The sequence below is a fragment of the Phalacrocorax aristotelis genome, chromosome 6 (genome assembly GCF_949628215.1).
Source record: "Phalacrocorax aristotelis chromosome 6, bGulAri2.1, whole genome shotgun sequence".
Lineage (NCBI taxonomy): Eukaryota > Metazoa > Chordata > Aves > Suliformes > Phalacrocoracidae > Phalacrocorax > Phalacrocorax aristotelis.
Genome location: NC_134281.1, coordinates 23,613,583 through 23,635,552, shown reverse-complemented (window position 1 = coordinate 23,635,552; position 21,970 = coordinate 23,613,583). Strand labels below are relative to the sequence as shown.

At 40.8% G+C, this 21,970-nt stretch overlaps 1 protein-coding gene across 14 annotated transcripts in view; it reads right to left on the bottom strand.

Moving 5' to 3' along the window:
• Positions 1 to 21,970, bottom strand: part of WNK2 (WNK lysine deficient protein kinase 2) — a 123,229-nt gene that overhangs the window by 28,152 nt on the left and 73,107 nt on the right. For 4 of the 14 annotated variants that reach the window (XM_075096647.1, XM_075096653.1, XM_075096654.1 and 1 more), the window contains exons 10-23: positions 21,796 to 21,951; positions 18,710 to 18,901; positions 17,113 to 17,652; positions 14,253 to 14,471; positions 11,378 to 11,427; positions 8,794 to 8,959; positions 8,598 to 8,714; positions 8,267 to 8,434; positions 8,018 to 8,063; positions 6,704 to 6,820; positions 5,163 to 6,244; positions 3,650 to 3,722; positions 2,003 to 2,058; positions 1,240 to 1,925 (exon numbers count right to left, since the gene is read on the bottom strand). In XM_075096647.1, coding sequence (XP_074952748.1) covers positions 1,240 to 1,925; positions 2,003 to 2,058; positions 3,650 to 3,722; positions 5,163 to 6,244; positions 6,704 to 6,820; positions 8,018 to 8,063; positions 8,267 to 8,434; positions 8,598 to 8,714; positions 8,794 to 8,959; positions 11,378 to 11,427; positions 14,253 to 14,471; positions 17,113 to 17,652; positions 18,710 to 18,901; positions 21,796 to 21,951 — 3,668 coding nt within the window. The remainder of the gene's footprint in view (positions 1 to 1,239; positions 1,926 to 2,002; positions 2,059 to 3,649; positions 3,723 to 5,162; positions 6,245 to 6,703; positions 6,821 to 8,017; positions 8,064 to 8,266; positions 8,435 to 8,597; positions 8,715 to 8,793; positions 8,960 to 11,377; positions 11,428 to 14,252; positions 14,472 to 17,112; positions 17,653 to 18,709; positions 18,902 to 21,795; positions 21,952 to 21,970) is intronic. The other 10 variants (XM_075096651.1, XM_075096655.1, XM_075096656.1 and 7 more) reach the window with 7 other exon arrangements.

Sequence of the window (21,970 nt, the reverse complement as noted above, 5' to 3'; positions counted from 1 at the left end):
AAGAAATATAGAACTCTGCTAGTGATGTATTTGATAAAGCACCACATCTTGATGGCATAATTAGTTTTTAAAAAAGAAACAAAACAGTCTTTGGTTATAAAACAATCAACTGCTCATCTAAGAGTATGTGAAGTTATAACAATCTACCTGGCAAATATGGTGACTGACTTCTCAAATATTCATTTATAAGATGGGATCCTAGACAGCTAAAAAGCTTTTCAGCATCCTCAGCAAAAACAACTGAGTTTGACATGAGGTCTGACAGCAACTGCAAAGTATTCCAGAATTTATCTTTTCAAACCAGTGTCTTCAAAAAAAGTTAACTCTCAAGGCATATACATCAATTTGAAGGGGTTCAACATGAAGAGAAATAGAAGTGCTTCCCATAAAAACACCATTAGCACATGAATCATTACCTTATTTATAATGCAGATTTCATGATGCCATAAAGTCAGGATAAAAGATTTGTATTACTGTCGTTCTGTTTTGAAAAAGATGCATCATCTGTATTCAGTAAAACCATTATACCTTGAGATAAAGTTTAACATACTGGTTAAACTAACATATAATGCTAGTTTTACCCACCACCTGCCAGGAAAGAAAGAAAATGTTCAAATTTAAAGAAGCTAGCTCTCAGGACTGGCAGCATGAGAGACTCCTGCCAGGCTCACCCAGCCTCCTGCCAAGACTGGACCAATTACTTGATGAGAGATCTGATGGGAGGTGAAGCAAGGGGCTCATCTGCCTAATAGATACAAGGTCATCTACTGTAAAAGCAAGTCTGGTAATAGTGATGGGTCTGTAGACCTGATAGTCTAAATCACTCTTATGGAGAAGGGCATGAAGAGAACACTATGGCACTGGTCTATGCAAGCATCCAGGTTACTTCCAGGCCACCTTAAATAGTGTCCACATGGGACCCTACTATGACATACAAGTGCTATTGTTTGCTACTATATCAACATAGCTTTTCCACAAGGAAACTAGGTGTCACAGCAGACATGTTTTGGCATTTAAAAAAGTTATTATTGAATTATTCTTCTAAACGGAATTGACAAAGTGATGCACAAAAAGATGCAGTATGACATTTGGGGGAAGGTCCCAGTGATGTTTAATTTGCCCAGAACCAGTTCACTCGTTACAGCTACGAAAAACCATGCATTTGCTCATCACGTGCAGAGATTCTGCCTAGAGATCTTAACACAAGCTTCCCTAGCATTGTTTGCAAACCTGACATACTTTTCTCTCAGGTTCTGCAATTCTTTCTTCATATCTGCATCTTCAAATTCTGAGTCATTGTCACTGCTCACGTAGGACGACTGTGAGTGGAAAGATGTTATGTTGATGGTAGGAATTTTTGTTCCTTGCCCATTTGGTGAATCAAGGCCTAGTGAGCTAGCTTTGCCAGATCTTTGCAGAAAAGCAGCTGCTTTTTTAATTAAGTCAGTGGCTGCACTACTGCTTGGGGGGAACAGTTGGGCAGCAGCAGCTGACTGAAGATGGAAAGGCTCATCAGCAGAATCACTCGAACCCTGGTCACAGAGGACATCGACAGAAGAGGCTGTCTGCACCCGTCGGACAGCTGTCTTCAGATCAGGACTTGAAGGTAGCTCATCCAAATAGACGTCTGGGGGTGCCGAGAACCTTAAGCAGTGTGGTGCCATTAAAGTTAATTCATCCTGCGTGCTGATTACTGAAAACCTGCCAATAGTTTTGGCTGGTGTACTGCTATCATGAATTTCAGCCTGTTTTCCATAGGAACCAGAGTCTAGAGAGTCATCCCTTTGAAGGTTATTTATCACCCCATCTGCTGTAGATATCTGTGTTACATTATCTGTGTGTGCAGACGAAGTCACATTCTTCGCTTTCTCGTTCCTTTTAGAAGTTTCCATCTGTTTAGTTATGCTTGATGATGTAGGTGCAACCTGGACAAAATAATGGAGATTAATTTTGAAAGTAACTGTAAAAATCAAGCATAAAACTGCTCCTAGATTCTGGTTACCTGAAGGAGGCCTTTTGTTGTAGTAGCAGGAGCTGAAGTGATGCTTGCAGCTGAACCTGTTTTACAAGTTTGAAAAAAAATATATATTCATGTCTGGAATGCTTTAGTCTGATAAAAGCCAACGTGTTTATTGTGATAAACTGAAACATCAAGTGTAGCACTGAAGAATAATTTAAATATCCAATCTTTGTAATGCAGGAGCTATAATACAGGAGGCACTACCAATGACAATATACAATATCTGCAGGTAGGCGCTTTCTATTGATTTGGGGAATTCTATTGATTTGGGGAATTCAAGTAGTAATAGGAGTGTGTAATTTCATTAGTTGGAAATTTTTAAGGAGAAAATCAGAAGAGGAATGAAATCTGCATGGTATGTCAGGCCGCCATTACTATGGTGTTCTTGATTTCTCAGAAAAGTAATTGCACTTGGCTATTCATGCACACAAAATGCTGCAGTTGACCACAGATGGACTGGTATTTCACACCTTTCATTTGACAGATACTGACACCAACAATTAAAAGTCCCTGAAAAGAAGTTAAACGCACATTGCTGAAAGGGGAAATTTTCAACTCAAAAGATGGTTACTCAGACCACAGAAGCAAGCAAGAAGCAAAATATTACTGGCTGTAATCAAGATGGAACTATTTCACAACCCAGACACTGGTTTTGAAATTAAACCAATAAACACAAGCTTTTCAGAAAGCTGCTTTCTTATGGCACATTGCACAGAGTGTGCATAAGGCAAAACTCTGTCACTTCATATTCCTGAAATGGTGAAATACATCACTGCTTGATGGTATCTAAGATACATTAATTTTACTACACATGGCTACATTCCACTTGCATACTCTCTTTTCTTTGTCTGTAGCGAGACAGATGAATGCAGGCTACTCAGTTTTCCCCTCTCACACTGACCTAAAAGCAGTGGCCAATCTACACCCACCAGGATAAGAATGATCTACATTGTTGCACAAACCTGGGAGCCAGCTTTGCCATGACAATCTCAAAAAAAAAAGTATATATTATAAGCCCTCCCCAACCCCACCCAAGACAGCAGGAGCAGTTTTGAGTTCCTCAGCCCTTAAAACTTCCCATGACTTGCAAGACACGTAAATGGAGCATGATAAATATCCGGTTTCTTACTATGGCTACTACTATGTTATTATAAAAAGTGCCGTTGTATCTACAAGTACCTGAAGAAAAGCACTCTTTAGTAGTTCTCTAGGGTACTTCCCTTGAAAATCTTACAGGCTTCCCCCCCAGAGGGGCTACCCTCATTCATGTTATTTTTGTCAACATGTTTTTATGAAACCCAGGAAATCTGAGGGACTTTGTTTAGACTTTTTAAGGGCACTGGAAATTTATTATTTGGAATGTAGCCTTCCATGTGAGTACCACACCGCAGGCATGTATTACATATTTATGGTTTAAAATAAGCCTGCCTGCAAGGCAGTTTCTTTCTAGGAAGCTTGATAGAAGTGAGATGTTTAACATTAGTTGTATTACAACAGGATCAGAAATGCCTTGCGCTGGGCGGTGCTCTGCAGTTAACCAGAAGGGTGAGCAACAAGCGGACACTGGAGAAGAGGACCATGCACTTGATTAGATGCGTCACTGCCACTCATCACTGAAAGGAGCATTACCTTTTCTGCTTGCTGACCCACCTCTTGCTTCTGAGGAATGAGCACTGATGCCAATGACCTCCAACTTTTCAAACTTTCAGTTAAAAGAAAAAAGAAAAAGAATTTCAGTCTGATGCACAAAGCAGAAAGGCAATGCATTCTCCCTTCCCCCTCTCTCCCTCTCTGCTCTCACACTATTGTGGAATATTATGCTACTTTGTAGTGTCTGTGGAGGTGGCCTTCTAGCTTTTCTTTCAACTCCTCCATTTTTTTTTCCTCCCTTGGAAGACAAAAAACCCAGTGGCAGTGTCACAGAGGGAACTGCAGCCTAAGTTATTAAAAAACTGGGATGGAATTATATATATCAGTTTGGGTTTTGTTTCGGTTTGCTTTTCCAGACTGTACATTCTTCATCAGCATGTCTGTCTTCAGAAATTGTATGTCTCTCTTTTCTTACTGGCACAGATTTTAACAGGACAAATTCAAGTTACTGGAGAGACATAACACCTTTCATAGAGAGAGAATTTTATCTGCTGTAGAGAGTCATTTATCATTATAAACAATATGTGCTAAAGAGTTACTCAAGTGCAGCCATCTTTCCTGTAACATACAGCATCTTTCAAGCAGTTGATACAGTTCATCCAGCTGGCACTACAAAGAACAGCCTCATCCTTGCTAATGGTGATGTAATTATCTCCAGAAATGCTACTTTTCAAGTAAAATATACACTGATCTTCCAGCAGAAAGTGCTGCAAATCTGTTGAATTTCATAAACTCAGGATTTTATCTGAAAGAACACAAGGCAGGTGCACAATCAAGATGTTGAGTTATTTAATCCAGACCACTTGCTCCAGATTTCTTTAGATGCTTCCCAGTGAAGTCTTGCTCTGCCAAGTTCAGGGAAAGACAAAAGAAATCATTACTGGAAGCAGAGCAAGCTTCTACCTACAGAGTGTCTTTCCTTTAGCTACAGAACTTGAACAAAGCTACAGTTCCTGAAGTGTTTATTTTATTCAGACTGACTTGGAAGGCAGGCATTATAAAAACTGACATTAGTTTGTATTTTTAAAAATTCCTATTGAAGCATGATTGTCTTAATCAGAATTTGAATGATTATACACCTTCATGTGTTTTACATTCTTAAACTACAATAAAAATTATCACATTTCTGTCTGCTTTAGAAACAGGACACGAGAGGAGGAGAATGAGCTAAGATATTATACTGCTTTTAAACCCAAAGGAAAAGTTAGGCTTTCTCTAACAAGCATTTATCTAAAATGAGTCAGAACGCATCTGACAGTAAAAACTTCAGAGAACTTTCACATTGGAAAGCAGTCAACAGACAAAAGGTAATATACCCAGGAGCAGAAACATAAAATGTTTAGAGAACCAGGAGCAGAAACATAAATTGTTTAGAGAACCAAGAAATCTATACATGTCCTACCACAGGCTCATTGGTTCTGAGCTCTGCTTTGGTGCTGTCCCCAGCAGCTGGATTTGGGGGTATAAACGGCAGAGTCATTGCTGGACTAACCAGTATCGGGTAGGGTGAGATCTCAGATGGTATGAGTGGCTCTGACTGGGCCTCAGCAGCAGCTTTCACCTCCTGGCCAGTATCTGCAATGCTATGGCCTGGCTCTCTCAAATCCAATGTCAACGTGGAAACTTGGTCTTCAGGAAGATGTGGCAAGTTAAATTCATTGTCACCCTGTTCTAATGGGACAGAGGTGTCTGGAGTCCCTGCTGATGCAGAAGAAGTAGGAACATATTCCTGGTAAAGTAAATTGCGCAATTTCTCATCAAGGCTTTTTATTGTGTTGTCAACAAAGTCCACCCTGGGTGGTCCCTCTCCATCGGACTCAGCGGTGCTTGGCTGCTGCTGTTGCAGCAGACTGATTCCTGCGCAGGCTACAGGCTGCACCTGGGACAGCATCACATGCTGCTGGGATGCAGCCACTGGTACCTGAGTAGGGCTCTGGAGCTGAGACCCTGCCAGACTGAGAGGATCGGATACAGCAGCTGCAGGGAACGCTTGGTTCACGAAAGGATGCTGCACCATACCAGTCTGGCTGGCCTCTGACAGGTGAGGCACCTGTGCCGCAGGCTGCCGTTCCAAAACAATGGCATCCGGGAGCACAGGGAGCGGGCAGAGCTCTGCCACCTTTGCAGGAGCTGCCGGGACTGACCTGTGTGGCCCAACACTGCAACAGGCTATCTCTACATCAGGGACACAGGTGCCCTCATCAGCCTGCGGCTGCAGATGCTGAGGAACAAGGAGAGCATCAGAACACTCCTCCAGCACGGCAGCATGTGGGGCAGGAGCACCTGGCTGAGCAGGCATCACTGACTTCAGTGGAGAATACTCCAGCTGACCTCCATTAGCAGCCACCTGCTCTAGTATATTTGGAGCAGACCCCAGTAGTGCTGGAGCTGAAAACTCTGCCTGGCTCGGTAAACTGGCAGAAGATGCTGCAGCAGGAACTTGTCCCAAAGATGGAGAGGCTCCAATGGGGCTGTCACATACACCTGCTTGTAGGGGAAGCTGCTGACCAGCTAAGACAACAGGTGGATCCGTCACCACAGAGCTCACTTGCTGATCATCCATCTGCTCCAGGTCTAGAAAGCATAAACACATCAGGTTAACTTTTTTAAGCTGCACAGAATGAAAGTTACTGCAAAACTTCCTGGTTAGCTGCAGTGATAACCACATGTAGCCATAACCCATTAGTGCGTCCTGTCAGAAAATAACTGTTATACCAGTCAAATCAGAACCTAAAATTATACATTTTAGAAAGATATTTCACTGAAAAGACACTGCTTATTAAACAGCAGTGGCTAGAGCTTCAGCTACTTTATAGTGTAAGGCAGAGTTAAAATACTGAGGCTGTCCTAAAATTAAAATATTCCTGATTTCATTCAATACCAGAAACACACTTAAAACGTATGACTTAACAAAATTCATCATTTTCTTCCTCCGACTAAATGAAACGAAACAATCACAACTAAGTCAGGTGAGGATAGAAATGACAAGGCAACTTCAGAAAAGAAAACATTTTCTTTAAAGTTTGTAACTACCTGGAGCTTCAGATTGCTGTGTACTCTGAGGCACCGGTGGAGAAAATTCTGGTGCATCAGTAGTAGGATTTTCCACAACAGGGCATATAATAAACCACCTTTTTCCAGTATGTAAAACTAGAGATGAAAAGAAAATAAAGAGTAAACACAACAGTTTCCATTCATTCCAGATCATCCGTCAAAACCTAGTCTTAACTTCCATGTTTAGAAAGAAAATCAGAACTTCTACAAGTATTAGCTAAGATTAAATCAACAACTCCTAATTTGATTCTCATTACTTCTGGAAGGGAGATGATGATGCCTCCTGATTCTGCCACATTTTTTTAAGTTATTTGAAAATTTATTTTCAAATGTTCATACTTTTAGAAGGGTAATAGTTATGTACATGAAAATTTTATTAATGGTACTGTGAACAGTTTTCTCACAACGAAAAATTTTTTAATTTTGTAAAGTTTATCCAGCTTACCTTTTCCATGTTGGAAGTTTTCTAACTAATATTTTCTTCCACATCTTATCTCAAAGCCTGGCATATGTAAATGGAAAACCAGAACTATACACACTTTCTCACTTTCATTAGTAGATATATAAATGTTATGTTAAAAAAAGGTATACTGAGAAAATTATATGACATTTACAGGAAAAAAAATAAACCAGATCTTCTGAGTAGCAAGTCTAGTTTGGAGGATTACCCAGTTTCTGCACTTGTCAGAGAAGTCCTAAATTATCCTTCTTCCCCTGTCAGCATGGAGCAAATACACAGCACCAGGTGCAGTAACAAGAATTTTGGAAACAGTGCTTCCTTCAGCAGGTTTCATTTTTCCCACCAGCATACACTTACAGAGAGAATCAAGGGCCATTTCCCCTTCCCGTTCCATTTATCTGTAAAACCCATAAGATGCAATGGTGTTCAGAGGGCCAAGATTGCCCCTGTAACATCAATGTAGCTGAAAACTTACAGGTTAGAAATGTCAATTAAATTACCAATGCAAACATAATCTTTTAGCTTTCTCTTCCAAATGCAGTCATTGTTGTGGAAAGAGTATGCTTGCCCATACCTTCTTGACTGTTCTACCACTGATTATCAGCTTGTGTACTTCACGGCTTCCCTACACACCCCCAGATGTTAGATTCATCCAGGGTAGCCCTGTGATCTTCCAGGTTGCCACAGCAGGGACCACTGTTATACCCATATTTCTAGATACATTTCCAACCACCAGTAACGGGTGGATTTCCTCCTGAATGTAGCAAACTTCTGCATAAACTCATCACTGCCTTAGAACTTGAGATTAAGATTGTATTCAAAGGCACATTTACCATTTTGTTGATAGACAGGTGTCTTCAATTGAGACTGCCGCTTCTCCTGTTAAAAAAACAAAACCAAAACAATAGAACTAGCTGTCTTGTATCAATGCAAGAGGAGCATCATTCTAAGGAGCACTCACTATAAGCATTATTTTTCTACCTAGGAAACTTTTTATTTAACACAGGATGTAAATTAATTTACAGTAACTGGCTGTTAAGAAAAAGGAATCAAACTAGAAATTTTTATTTAACATTTCTTACCTCATTCATTTCCAGTCTATCAGTGTCTTGTTGGGGACTCGTTCCCTGATCAGAACTTCGTTCTCCTTCTGTATCTTCACTGAGCATATCTTCTGCTTTATCAATAATATCTTTCATTTGCTCAATAAATGTCTCTTTTTCACTCTGCAATATGAATTCATTCTCTACCTATAAGGCCACATCAAAATAAAGAGGAAAACAGTAAGGTTTTGATTAATGCCCTGTACCACAGCCTCCAGAAAGCTTGGTCAACAAGCACATGTGAGAATAAGTTGGCTGCAGCAACTTGGTGCCTCAAAAGACTGCAGGCAGCTGCGTCACCAAGTCTTACCATATAAGTAGCAATTTCCTCTGGTGCATCACCATCCAAATCAAACTTAAAAGTCACCATTTTGTGATTGTGTGTTTCAAGTTGGCACTCCACCATCTTATCTCCCGTGTTACAGACCTGCAGGGAAAGATTAACAACATTATTTCTGGCACACCCAAAGGAATCCTAAAGTTGCCCTCAAAGAGATTGTACTTGCGTTTAATATGGTCAGTTTCGGTCTGCTTGACTTCTCCTGGCGTGAACGAGCACGTGTAGATTTTTTATGTTTCTTTGAAGACTTTCCTTCTTGTTTTCCACTTCCTATTGCTCCTTCAAAGCTGTCACTCATCTCTTTACCCGAAGCAACATCTGGACTCATGTAGCTTTGTAAGAGAAAAAGAAAAACCCCAAAATAAAACCACCACCACACACGCTATAGGTTATGCCTAGATAAGATACACAACAAAGACTGCAAAAAGAGTGCACATTTGCATTCTTTTGGCCCAAACTGAGCTCGCTACTCAAAGATGCTCAGAACCTGAAGAGACTGATGCAAGTCAGGCATGTTCTCTGGCTATCACACCTAATAGGAAATGATCTATTAACATTTCTGCCAATATCAAAGGCAAGTCCCATCACTCTTAATATATCACTAATCCCCCATATCCCTTCACTTCAGGGATCCTTACAGTCCCTCTCTGAACTGCACATGTTCCTCTTTTTCTACGGTCCAGTCTTCTCAACTCCTGCCAGTCCACATACACAGCAGAAGGTCTAAACCGAGTCAGTTTATGTTTGCTGGAGATGAAGGTAAAGCATGTGAAGTCAGTACAGCAACCTGTAAGAGACTGCCTCTCCTCTCTCTGCAGATCTCAAGAACCAGAAAGAAGGTTTTTACGCCACAATATCCCAGACAACCAGTTAGCAACAGTATATTATTTTTAGCAGCCAAAACAGTAGCTGCTAACAACCGTATTGTAATATGACACGTACAGAAAACATCAGCATGCAAATAATTTGCAGGAAGTTTTCAGTGGTTCATAAAAACCATGTCAGGAAGGAACCTTGTGAAGGCCATTTGGCCTATCTATTACCTCAAGGTATGATCAGCTCTAAGCCAGTCCTCACAGAGTTTTGTGTAAATTGATCTTACAAAGCTCCTATGAGATTTCATAACCTTCCAGGGCAATTTATTCCTGCATTCAATTAGCCATACAGGCATAAAGGAATTTAAGTCTAACTATGGATGCCTCGCTTAAATTTAAGGTCGTCTTGTTCTGCATGAGTTGCACAGACAGCTTATTTCTACTCTCTTTGCAGCCACCTTGTACACGTAACTCATACATTAGGAAAGCGAACACATTTTGTGCACAGGAAATACTCCATATCTTTGCTGCAACTGCCAGCCATTTGATTCACGTGCCATTACCCTCCACTCTACAAAAGCACAACTCAACTCCAGTGCTGTTACCTATGCACCTGGAAAGTATGGGACCTCTCTCTACGACTACGAGATGTGTGCTGACACAGACTCTCCATGCTGCTGCAGTCGCAACTGTCAGCTTCTCAAACACAATTCTGGAACAGGCAAATCAGAATTCAATAGATGACTGAAAATTTGATGTGCCTTTCTACAACAGATTAGATAGACAAAATGAACTCATAGAACTAACCTAGTCACAGAAAATTAGATTTCGCTTTCCATGCAGTATTTAAAATCAGCAAATTCTTGGGAAAAAAGGTTCCATTCTAAGGTTGTGGGGTCGCATTGACTTGTGTCAGGCTAACTTTTTTGGTGGAGTAGAACGAAATCAGTAAGAGAGAGGCATCTTAAAAGTTCATAAACTTAACTAATCTATTCAGGAGACTAGAAAAGGGTCACTAAAATCCTAACCCCAAAGCTTTATAATCAATACAGACAAAGTTGATCCTGGCTCCTGCAATAGGCAAGGCATTCAGCTGCCTATGAACACACACTGTTCATATCTACCTTATCCATATCCAAACACTGAAAAAAATGGCTTCCTGCTGGTGCTGAAGCAGGAGCTGTAGGACTGGAGCAGCAGATGTCTGGGGAGGGGAGTCCTGCCCAAGAAGCAGCAGCCACTGCCCCCAGTCAGCACCTCTCCAGTCCAGCAGCAAGCCTTCCTTTCCAGGGCTCTTCCTCACTGCTGGTTCCAAACCTTGCTGTTTCCCCTTGTGCTTCTGCATACAGAAACAGGCAGATGAGGGCTGGCAAAAATTGAAATTTGCTTTCTCTTCTGAGTAGTGCTGAGCTGGCTCTGGGGGTTATTTATCATTAGTTCTGTAATTAGTATTACTTGTCTTGAGTGTGACCTCAACATACAGTAACATTACCCATAACATACCCGGGGAAGGATCATTACAGAAGGTGATACAGGCATACCTAGTCTGAAGAGGGAATAAACTATACTCAATTATACTAGTGTGGCATGTCTTTATACAGATTCAACAGCATCCAAACCAGGGACTGTACCACTTCAGTTATTTTAAACAAAAAAAGGTTACATGCTGAAATGAAAGCTGTTGTACATACATCAAAGCTAGAAAGCAGCACTAAAGAATTAAAAGAGTCAGAGGAGCCGGAATAGGCACACTGCACACAAAATATCTGCAGGTTTCTCCCTAGACTTGCACCCTTCCATCTTCTCCTGGTCAGCTCCTGCTACTCTTCTCAGCCAAAGCAAAGGCCAGGCATTTGGCTTAGCCTTGTAAAGAGAGAGAGGAAAACAGCCTCCAGAAATAAAACATTTCCTATGCCAAAGAGATTATAACGATACCTTTCACAGCTCTGTGACAGAGTTTGAAGTTTGTCCTGTATTGCCTGCTCCTAAAATGTAAGAAAAAGGAATTTAAGTTAATGCATTATATTGGCAGATGAAACACACCATTAAGAAAGCTTTGCTGTTGAGACACAAGTAATCCTACACCATTCTGTTTAACCAATTCTTGGAACTCAGTGTCCCATTGTACTCTCCCAACATTACTTCTGTCTAAAGCATCAATATCTGTGCACAACCACTTTTTAAGACAGAGCCACTAATCTGCTAGTCCCCTTCTGCTGTCTCTGAAGCAGAAGAGGTGGTAAAAGAAAGAAAACAGTTCTCACCACAATGGAAAAATTTGATTGCAGGACAAATCCACATCAGCACCTACTTTTTTTTTTAATGGGTATAAAGTATAAGCTAATTTGCTTCGTTGCTTTGTATAGTTTCCTGAAATATGTTAAGTATTTTCATTGTATTTCACTTATTGTGAAAATTTGAGGAACTTACAAATAAAAGATGAAAATTCATCATTTAAAAATAGCACACTCATATCTTGTCCTCTTTCTCTCTACACAATAGAAATTGTCCCTAAAAGGTTCCCTCTTCACAGGTTGCAATGCTAGGACAGACATCGATAATGTTATTTTTGTATCAGGTAGACCTGTTTTCACAGAATTTGTGATGATGATGCTACTGGCCCTACTGAAACAAACTTACCATACATATACACAGACACAAACACACCTGTGCATGTATATAATTGTATTATATACACACACCCCAAATATATATAATTATATATATATTTATGAAGATATTTTTATATATATATACAAACATACACCTACAAAATCCTTCCACAGACACACAGCTAGAAACAAGCCCCTTGACTGTCATCACATCTTAATGCCAAAGCAATTGGCAGACTGGAGTTAAAAGCTTAGTGGTTTACCAGTCACCCCCACCCATTGCTTATAATGCCACACATATGCCATGCCAAGCTTGAATGAAGTTTCAATAAAACCGCAAAATTAATGAACACTGAGAACACAGGCATAATGTATCTAAATTTTAGTAATGCGCTTGATCAAGTACCTTACAAAATCTCATTTGCCTGATCAGTTTGGATTGGTTCAGATTTAAGTACTGCCACACATTTAAACAAAAGATAAGGGATAAAAGCATTATGGCAGAGTAGCAACAAAATGCAGTGTTTCAAATATATACAGATATGAAACTCCTCTTACACTGTAGAAAACCTCAGCAATATATGTCATAAAATCAGTATGTTGAGCCTGTTGATCAGTTTGACCATCCTATGATACTGGCTTGATTTCTTAATTGAACAAGAGAAGGGAGTTAACTTACAGATGAAATATGAGAACAAGCTTAGCTAAACAGTGGTTAAATGTTCCTAGGGATATGATAAAATTTCAGGATAGACATATGCCTTGGTGGGCACAGATTTCTCAGGTAACACAGGACAACTTGTATCCCCCGTATCACACTGCACAATAACCATGAAGGTCATTCGTATTTCCAGAATCTCTAATGGGATGGACCCTACATTGAAGTTCAATGCTGATGTCAAAGCTATGGCCCTGACATGAGTTGTGCATACAGAAACAAGGCAGTTGGAGGAATACCTTGAGTAAGGAATATGCCTGACACAGCCAGGCTTTACTGGGGAATTCTGCAAGTAAAGCACTATAAACTGGTTCTACCATTTCTGCTATACCTAACCTAGAGGATACAGAAATTCACCAGGAAACATCCTGCATCACAGCATAAACATTTATTTGACAAGAATTAGACTGCCACTAGAAGGACAGGGAAAATGGGGAACTAGAATCTCGTTTTAGTGTTAGCAGCATCCTTACTGAACATCATCTGGAAGAGGAGTTAAGCTGTACTTCCAATTAAATTTGTAGACTGTACTATGTAGTCAAGGCATGCAGCAAGTGCACGGAAGCATGGGTAAAAAAAATTATGTTTGAAAAGATGGAAACTGTTACTTTGGGAGGAAAAGTAACTCAGAACAGAGAGTCTTAAGAGGAACAAAGCAGAATTGCTGAGGGACATTTCCATTCAGAAGTGGAGAACACATTGGACTTTACTGAAATCTGGTAGAAATGCCAAAACCTTTGTTTTGCTTTGCTTATGGATATCTATTAAAAAGTTGAAGAGAAGTGACTCTTCTGTGGGATTGTGTCAAGACTGAAGGTTAAACAATTATGGGAGTGGAAAGAAAAGTCAAAATAGCAGACAGGAGGAGCTGACAGTTTTATAAAGAAAAACAATAAAATGTATCTTGCTTTTATGACCACTGAGAATTGGGGATACCTACGAATATCTGAAGAAACAAAATTCCCAGGGGTAGACTATAATTCAGGCAATACAGGTGGATACAATGCTAAATGAAATGGGAATAAGGCTCAAGCTGAGGAGCATGAACAGCTTTCACATAGTGAAGAATCAGTTTATGAAATAGTTTCTTCAGGCAAATGATGGTTGCACAAGGGTTTGAGATATTTAAAACAAGACTGGACAAAACATGGATGAAACTCTACAGAACAGCTTCTTACTGACCCACAGCACTTTAAGTAATTTCTAGCTCTGTGTTTGTGCTCAGCTATGGACAAAGGGGTACTTAGTTCTGCTGCCTCATTACTTCAAGGAGACGTTTCAGAAGGTACAACATGCAAGTTTCCAGCTTCATTTGAAATAGCTAATTATTTGCTGACCCAGAGTTGCTAGCATCTAGGACAAGCAGATCATATGTGGTGAGCAGGGATAATCTCCCTTGTGAAATAAGCCCATTATTTCACAAAGAAGTAATAAGGTTAAGGGTGAAGCTAGTGAGTTTCTTCAGAGGAAACAGCTCTACCTTTTGAGATGGCTCTGCAACTGCCTGGACAGCTGAGCAGGGAGCTGGGAGCTGCTGACCCAGTGGCTGGGAAAGATCAGGCTGAAGCTGCAGCAGGCCAGAAGGCTGAAGAGTCAGACAGTGATCTATGGGGACAGGCGGACTAGCTGTAGCAAGGCTGCCATGAATCTGTGAAATGCCTTCTGGAGCGACGCGAGGAGGCAACAGTTCAGGCTGCAACTGCAAGGGCAGTGACATGGCTATTGAAGGTTGCACAGGCAGCACAGGCACCTGGGCTCCAGCTTCCAAAGCATACTGACTGTGTCCAGTAATCTGCTGTAACACAGACAGCTATTAAAACAAATCTCTACTTAGAGTGCTTGTGACTTACACGACAATGTACTAAAGCCACTGAGTTCACAGAAAAAGGATTATAATTCTGCAGTGAGACTGTATTCGTGTGGTCTCTGCTTGGAAAGGTAACTACTTAGGAGTTTAAACTTGCTTTGAAACAACCAAATAAAAACCTAGACATTCTTCCTACATAATTATGTCAGTGTGTATAGTGCTCAGGCACTATTTAATTTATAGAAACAAATGTGTATTTTGCTATGAAATTAAAATCTTCAGCTATGAATTCATTGTCCTGAATAGTTTGCTCTGCTTTCGATGAACATACCACAATGTCCATGCAGAGGAAAATATACTCTACCCATAAATCTAAATTAGGATTTTTTTAAAAAATCTGTTTTATGTGTGGAACCAGTAGCTGGTATAGACCCCACAATTAACTTTTTTTTACTGAATATACAACAGTGTCTTACAGAAGACATTGTTTTCTATTTAGTTTGGATGTTTAAGACACAATGTAAACTCTTGACATGCTAAGCACCAAGGCCCAAATTCTGCAAACACTTCCTTGTGTTCCATGCACAGAGGAAGTTTAATTTATCTCAGTGGATTTCTTTAGTGTATTAAAATAACTTGCATGCGTAAGCGCTTTATGGGAATTGGACCGATGCGATTAGATGCCAACTACCTTAGAGACTATGTTGTTATTCTGCATAATAGTTCTGTTGAGTTGTACATTTAAGAACAGAACATTCTCCTTTTAGGTACATCATGTATTTTTCCAAGGGACTGAGCTTGTGGGAAGAAGAAAGAGGAGAAAAAGGAAAATATGGAAGAAGAAAAAAAAGGCTAAAAAGTGTACTAAAAAGTACTAGGTAAAACTTTGCTTAATTTTTACTTTTTTTAAGTATCATCACCTAGAGATTTAGACTACTTGGAGAATTTATTAAAAAAAAAATCAATACTCAGATAAGAACTAGGCCACACAACTTCATTACTGCATGCTTTCTGCAGTGTCTGGGTATGAGCTGAAATTATTCCAGGTTTTAATGTGAATAAAAATAAAGACACGGTGTGCTTCACAACACAACAGTTACATGACTGCCTAAGTGGAGGTTGTTAGTATAGCAACTGTGGTGTACATCACAGAAGAGCAGTGAAATTTTTTTTTAATCTTATATAACCAGAATAATTCACAAAATGTTTCAATGTATAATTTACCTGGGCAAACCTAAACACACAGGTGGTAAACATCAACTGTCAAAATAACAGTGCACTGGAAAGCCTTTATTTACAGAAATTTGAATTTTTGAATATTCCTCTGTACTTGTCCATTTTGTTTGTAGTAGCTATTTTAATCCTAAAAAAATCACTATGCAATTCTTCCATACATGTTTTATAGGTAAATATTAGATAGATAATGATTGTGTCAGGACTGTTTGGGAACATCAGTTCTCCAGTTTTGGTGCTAGCCATGTTTGCCAGGCATAACAGGCCTGATTCAATTGCCTCTAAAGCCATTGGAAACACTATGGCTAATGAGCTCAGCAGTAACTGACTCATGCTCCATGTTGCCTACGTTTTCACAAACAATATTTCTGTACCAAATATATGGCTGAAGACAGAAATTTTAAAATTATGTACTATTTTGAAGATGCCATGATATGGCAGGTTGAAATGGGATGTTATGAATTTTAATCAATGTGTTATGGCACAGTGATGTAGTAGAATACAGATTTTCAAGAATGCTATTATTAATAGATTTAGTGCTCTCTCCTGTTGGGTTAGACTGCATTCCATGTTATCATATCACAGATGTGGCAACAGGAGTATTTACAGACTCTGTCAACAAGTCCTGAAACAGTTGTCTTGTAAATACTTCTAATATTAGAAGCTCCACTTCATGCTGCATTTGTTTTAAGGAGGAAAGGGTCCGCAGCTAGAATTCATTCTTGTCTGATAGACCTTTTCCATGCAGTTTTCTGGAGTTGTTATCAAATGGCCATTTTCCTTTACTGTTTTAAAGTAGTTCTATATCAAAACCACTCTTATCAGTTCACTCACTGCTGCCAGCTCGCCCACACTTTGCCAGGAGCATACAACAGCATATGTACGCATCATGCGCAGATGGGAATAAAGCCAAAACCATCAGCAAGGCTGTGCAGCTGCTGTCACGGCTCAGCCTCTTTTCCTGTCGCAGGAGAATAACATATTTGATTTCATATTTGAGGTGGGAGAAGGAAGAGGGAATTCAAAAAGTACTCATCTGCTCGCTTTCCATAGCCTCTTAGGTTATTCCCTATATCCCCATGATATTTACCTGTCCCTGTATTAAGACCTCACCTGCTCCACCTGATTTTACAACTCTACTAACCACCTCCAGGACCAAGGTCAAGAAGTTAACAAAACGTAAGAGCAAGGAAAAAACCTCCCCACAGAGTGTTTACAACAGAGCGAGCCCCAGGAATGCCTGCGTTCAGCAAACACCCTGTGGTATGGCATTGACAGAGCCCCATGCCCAGTGGATTACCTGGTGACCAGCCCCAGGCGCAGAAAGAGTCTGTTCTGAAGGATGAATTATGCTTGGCTGAAGTGACTGAGGAGGTGGAGGTTGCTGCGGCTGGGATACTGCTTGAGTGCTCTGCGTGTGATGGGGAGAGGGCACTTCGTTCTGAATGATCTGCTGGAAGGTGGTCTGGTACATCTGCTGCTGGGGGAGCTGGGGCACCCCGTGATGTGGTGGCAATGCTGGCACTCCTGGCGGAGCCACAGCAAGCAATGGTATCGTAGCAGCTGACATATTTGGCACTATTGTTTGGCAAGGCAAGACCAAAGAAGCCACGGTTGTATGAGGAAGATTGACTGCCTGCATGGGGAGGGCAGGGGAGTTTGGTGCCATAGGCAGAGTGGGGTTCATGGGGAGGCTGGGTAAAATCACAGCTGGAGCAAAATACTGAGAAGGAGCAGGTATGGGGGGCACATTTGCAGCAGGTATGTCAGAGAGGTTTGGAGGAAGGCTGTCAAGTCCTGCCAGAGGAGTAATTGCAGGAATGACAGGAAACTGAGGAATCTGAAAAAAATATAATATCACATAAATTGCAAGTGCTTTCACCGATGGTACAAAGTAGTTTCATTTGCCATAAAAGTACGTAAAAATCACCCGTGCCATTATGATAATTATGTCTGTTTGTAAATAACTCCCATTCATTTCCTGAGGTTTATAAACAGTAATAAAAACCAACTTATACTTAAATCATTAGTAAGAGAGAAAGAATTTCATTTCAGGGGGACATTTTTATACCTTAGAAGCTTAAAACTATTTCTAACACTAGCTTGAAGCCTTCAAGCAACATACTAATTAAAAGCTGCTTTCATTTTAACAGAAATGAAAAGGAAATGGACCAGACAAAATGCAAAACTCTTTCACGCAAAATTCAGTAAGACAATTTAAAACCCTTGTCTTTAAACAGGTTGGCTGGAACCCAGGCAGCACAGATCTCATAAAAAGGATTTTACAGTCAAAACCTCCCAGGTGATGTAGTGGAGGGTAACTACCCTGTCATCACAGAAGCAGCTTGCTTCTTCCCTGTGGCACAAGCTGCTTCACATCATGGTGGCTGTCACTAGCAAACACACTAATAGCACCAGCAAACCCTTCCAAGGCCAAGGAAAGGGTCCATCCCTGCTACTGAAAAGAAACAGGGCTGAAAGCTGGGGGGGACAGCGTGTGGGTGATAGGGAAAAGTGGTGAAGTTAGGGGCTCAGAAACAGGAAAAAAATGGGCAACTTCTCATGCTTTTAAGCCTGGAATGGGGAAGAGAATGCCATTGAGGAAGATAGGAAAAAAAAAAAACAAAACAAAAAACCACAGTTATTGCAATTTTGTAACTGCCATTAACTGGATTCTCTAGGCATGACACAAGATTACTCACAAAGGAGAATTCTGCTTCAAACAAAAACAAATAGTAAAAAAAATACGGGAATTAGGAAAAAGCTATATTCTTATGGACTAATTAAATTGGCATGCATTCAAAATAGCCACACAAAAAACTGCAAATCATGTTAATTATTAGCTGGAAAGCTTTTCTCAAACACATGTGTTCACACACAGTTTTCAAAGATATTACCTGGGGAGGGGCCACGGGTGGAAGCTGTGGCACAGTTGAAATCTGAAGGGGTTTCAGTGGTGTACTGCTAGCTGCCACCTGAGAGGTCTGGGGCTGATACTGGGGCAATAGATGGGTTGCAGGCTGGATTGGACAAACTGGTTGGCTGGCAAGTACCTGCTGCAGAGAAGCTTGCTGTGATATGGGTTGCTGCTGGGAAAGAAAAGAATAAAAAATGTTATAGCCTGTGTATTATTAAAGAACCAGTTCAGCGGGCACAGCTACCTGTTTCTCTCTCTTGTTCAAACTGCACAATCAGAACTGTTGCTTGGAGTAGGGACTATCTATAGAAGAGTGCTCCTAATTTAAACACCGTACAACAGCCCATGTTTAAAACACATTTAAATGCAAGATACATTACCTGAAAAGACAAATTCTAACTGTCTTGGAAGTGTTATTTGTAATAACTCAGACTCTATAAATCCCAAAGATTGTTATAGTTGGCCCTGTAAAATCCCCACATGCTAACTTTAAAGATTCCTACTATGCATATTATACCCAGCCAACCTTGGCATTCAAAAGCTGACTACATAATGTAGCAGGCATACAATGCTTATTACCCGAAACATGACTAAAACACAATAATTATAGTAAAAGCTGGATCCATGTTATTTCTGAGGTGCTGTAGTAACAATGTGGCAGCCAAAAAATCAGTTTTACCATTCCAGAGAAAACAGTGCTCCAATGGCCTGCCAGATTTCATACAGTAGAATAGAAGTAAAAAGCTGCATTAAAGTTGAAAACAGTCAGTAACCAACCTTCACATTTTTCATGCCACCCAGTATCTCCTTCTTCAGTTCCTCTAATTACTGCTGAAAGTACTTTAAAAAAAAAAAAACCCACCTTCTGTTTCAGAAGGCACTGGTGATGAAACAGAGCAAATGGGCTGAGATGGACCCCACCTGAGGCATCTGGGGCAGCCCCAACTTGTCCCACATCACAAGGTCTGCTTCACCAGGCTCTGCAACATGGGAAACTCCTACTAGACCTGACCAACCTCTGCTGAACAATCACACTCACATGGTGCTGGACTGGAGCTAATAAACCACCTTGCCAGCACACAGAGCCAGCTTAGGCATCTCAGCACCCCTGGCTGGGTTAATTTGCAGCTCTGACAGGCTGCCCAGATAGCTGAGGATTGAGCACACTGACACAGGCTGTTCAATCCACCTTCAACTTGAGAGGACACTGTTTAAAGCAGAAGAATTGTGCTCATGGAACTAAGCAGCTTCCTTATGCCTCTATTTTCAATTCAACTTGTGTTTTACAAAATGCTTGCAAACTGGATGAGACATAGGGAGGGGAAAAAATCAAAATGAATTACGCTAACTTTGCCCATTATAACCTTAACATTATAAATGCACAGCTACCCAAATTGGAAAAAAAAATGAAGACATGCAATATTGACCTCATGTGTCTGAGCCATCAGTGAATATTCATACAAGATCAATAAATTCCATTCTGTTAGACAGATTAATTCTCTCACCCTGATTTCCCATTCTTTTGTTGCTCTGCCCTACTGCTTATTTACAAAAGACTACAGATCTCCACTGTTCAGAGCATCATGCCTGGAGACTCTGGGAACACCAGACCTACTTCTGTGTAAGGCACACAGGTGCTCTGGGAAGTTCTGCACAGAAATTTTGCCATTTTACCTATTTCTGTTATAATAATATTGTCTCTGTTTTCTAATCTTGCCAGGAAGCCCAGTAAAAGACTGACTTCTTACAGTATTATTATTACCGAAATAGGTAAAATGATAAAGTTACCATCAGGGATAGAATTATTTTAAGAGACAGTGACAATGTGAGGAAAGGGCATGTGAAAGAAATTGAGCAAGTTGGGCAAATATCCTTTTCCAAACCAGCATTTACTCATGGGGAAAAATAAACAACAGATTTTGAACTGTCAGCATAAAGCTACAGAGGCCACTAGAGAGATTTCTGCAACTGGTGAGGTCCTAAATTTGCATAAAAGTAAAATTTTTGGCTGAGAGAACCATGAGAATATGCCTGCTCTTTAGAAAAAACACTGATATATGACAAAACTTCACATAAGTGTGTGTTTTTCAAGGAGACCAAATTACCTTGTTCTCATACTGATGCTTTCAGAATAATAGGGCATGTTAAAAAAGGGGGTGGGGGGGAGGGGGAGGGAATCAACCTGTGAGATAAATATTGATAAATAAAAAGGTTTGGAGAGGTATGATACATGCCAGTCACAAAGTATACAGACACTCCCCAGTCCCAGTTGACTGGGGCTTGCTGTTGAGTTGCTGACTCCCCAGTCAACAGCTCCTACTAAAGGAAGCCATGCTTTTGGTAGAATCACAAAAATGAGCCACGGATTGCCATGTTGTACAGGTCTGTGGCCGCATTCCTTACAGGCGGACACCATCTCTGCACAGAGGTGACTGCAGCCTTCACAGCAGCCCCTCAGTTGCTTGAAAGACGTGTTTTGTAACTCCCTTTAAGGAACAGAGGTTCTGGGAGGGAATTTGGTAATACAAAACACAAAGAATTACTATTTGGAGACAATTCAGAAGACACAGATTCTTCTCTTGGACGATAAAGCTGCTGGCTGGATGCCTATGCTGAACTACATTTAACACACGTGCACAAGTCAAACAGCAGCATCACCAAGGATCTAAAGACAATGTTACCAGGCAACAGAGTCTTCTTCTAACCTTTTAGAAAGGTTAGAAAGGAGGGGCCAAGTAATAACACAAAATAAACAAAAAACTATTTGATTTCTATGGACAAAGATAGTACATTGCAATCAGTGTAAGGCTTCAAGACAGTGCTGTTAAGCCATATGGAAGAGAAGCCTTAAGCTACATGAAGACATTCCAAGGTATCACACAATTGTCCTCAAGCCCATTACTCTTCCATCCCTTGAACCCAACACCCTTTGCCCCATCCCTAAGTCTCTCCAGCTGCAGTTCATAGTTTCAAACTCCTCAAACTTGCTCCAGATACGGGTTGGAGCAAAGCATGGGCAAGGAACGGGATGAGAAAAGTGCTTATCGGCAGCAGCCAAGCTCTCACCTGCTGGCTGGCCAGTACTGGCTGCGGCTGTCCCAGCTGCAAGGAGGCAACAGTGGTGGGCTGGACAACAGGGAAAGGCATCGCAGGCTCCTGGTAGTGCTGGGGCCGCTGGGACACCACCGCAGGTGCAGCCTGAACCGCAGGGAGGCCAGGCTGCTGGAGGGAGAACAACTGC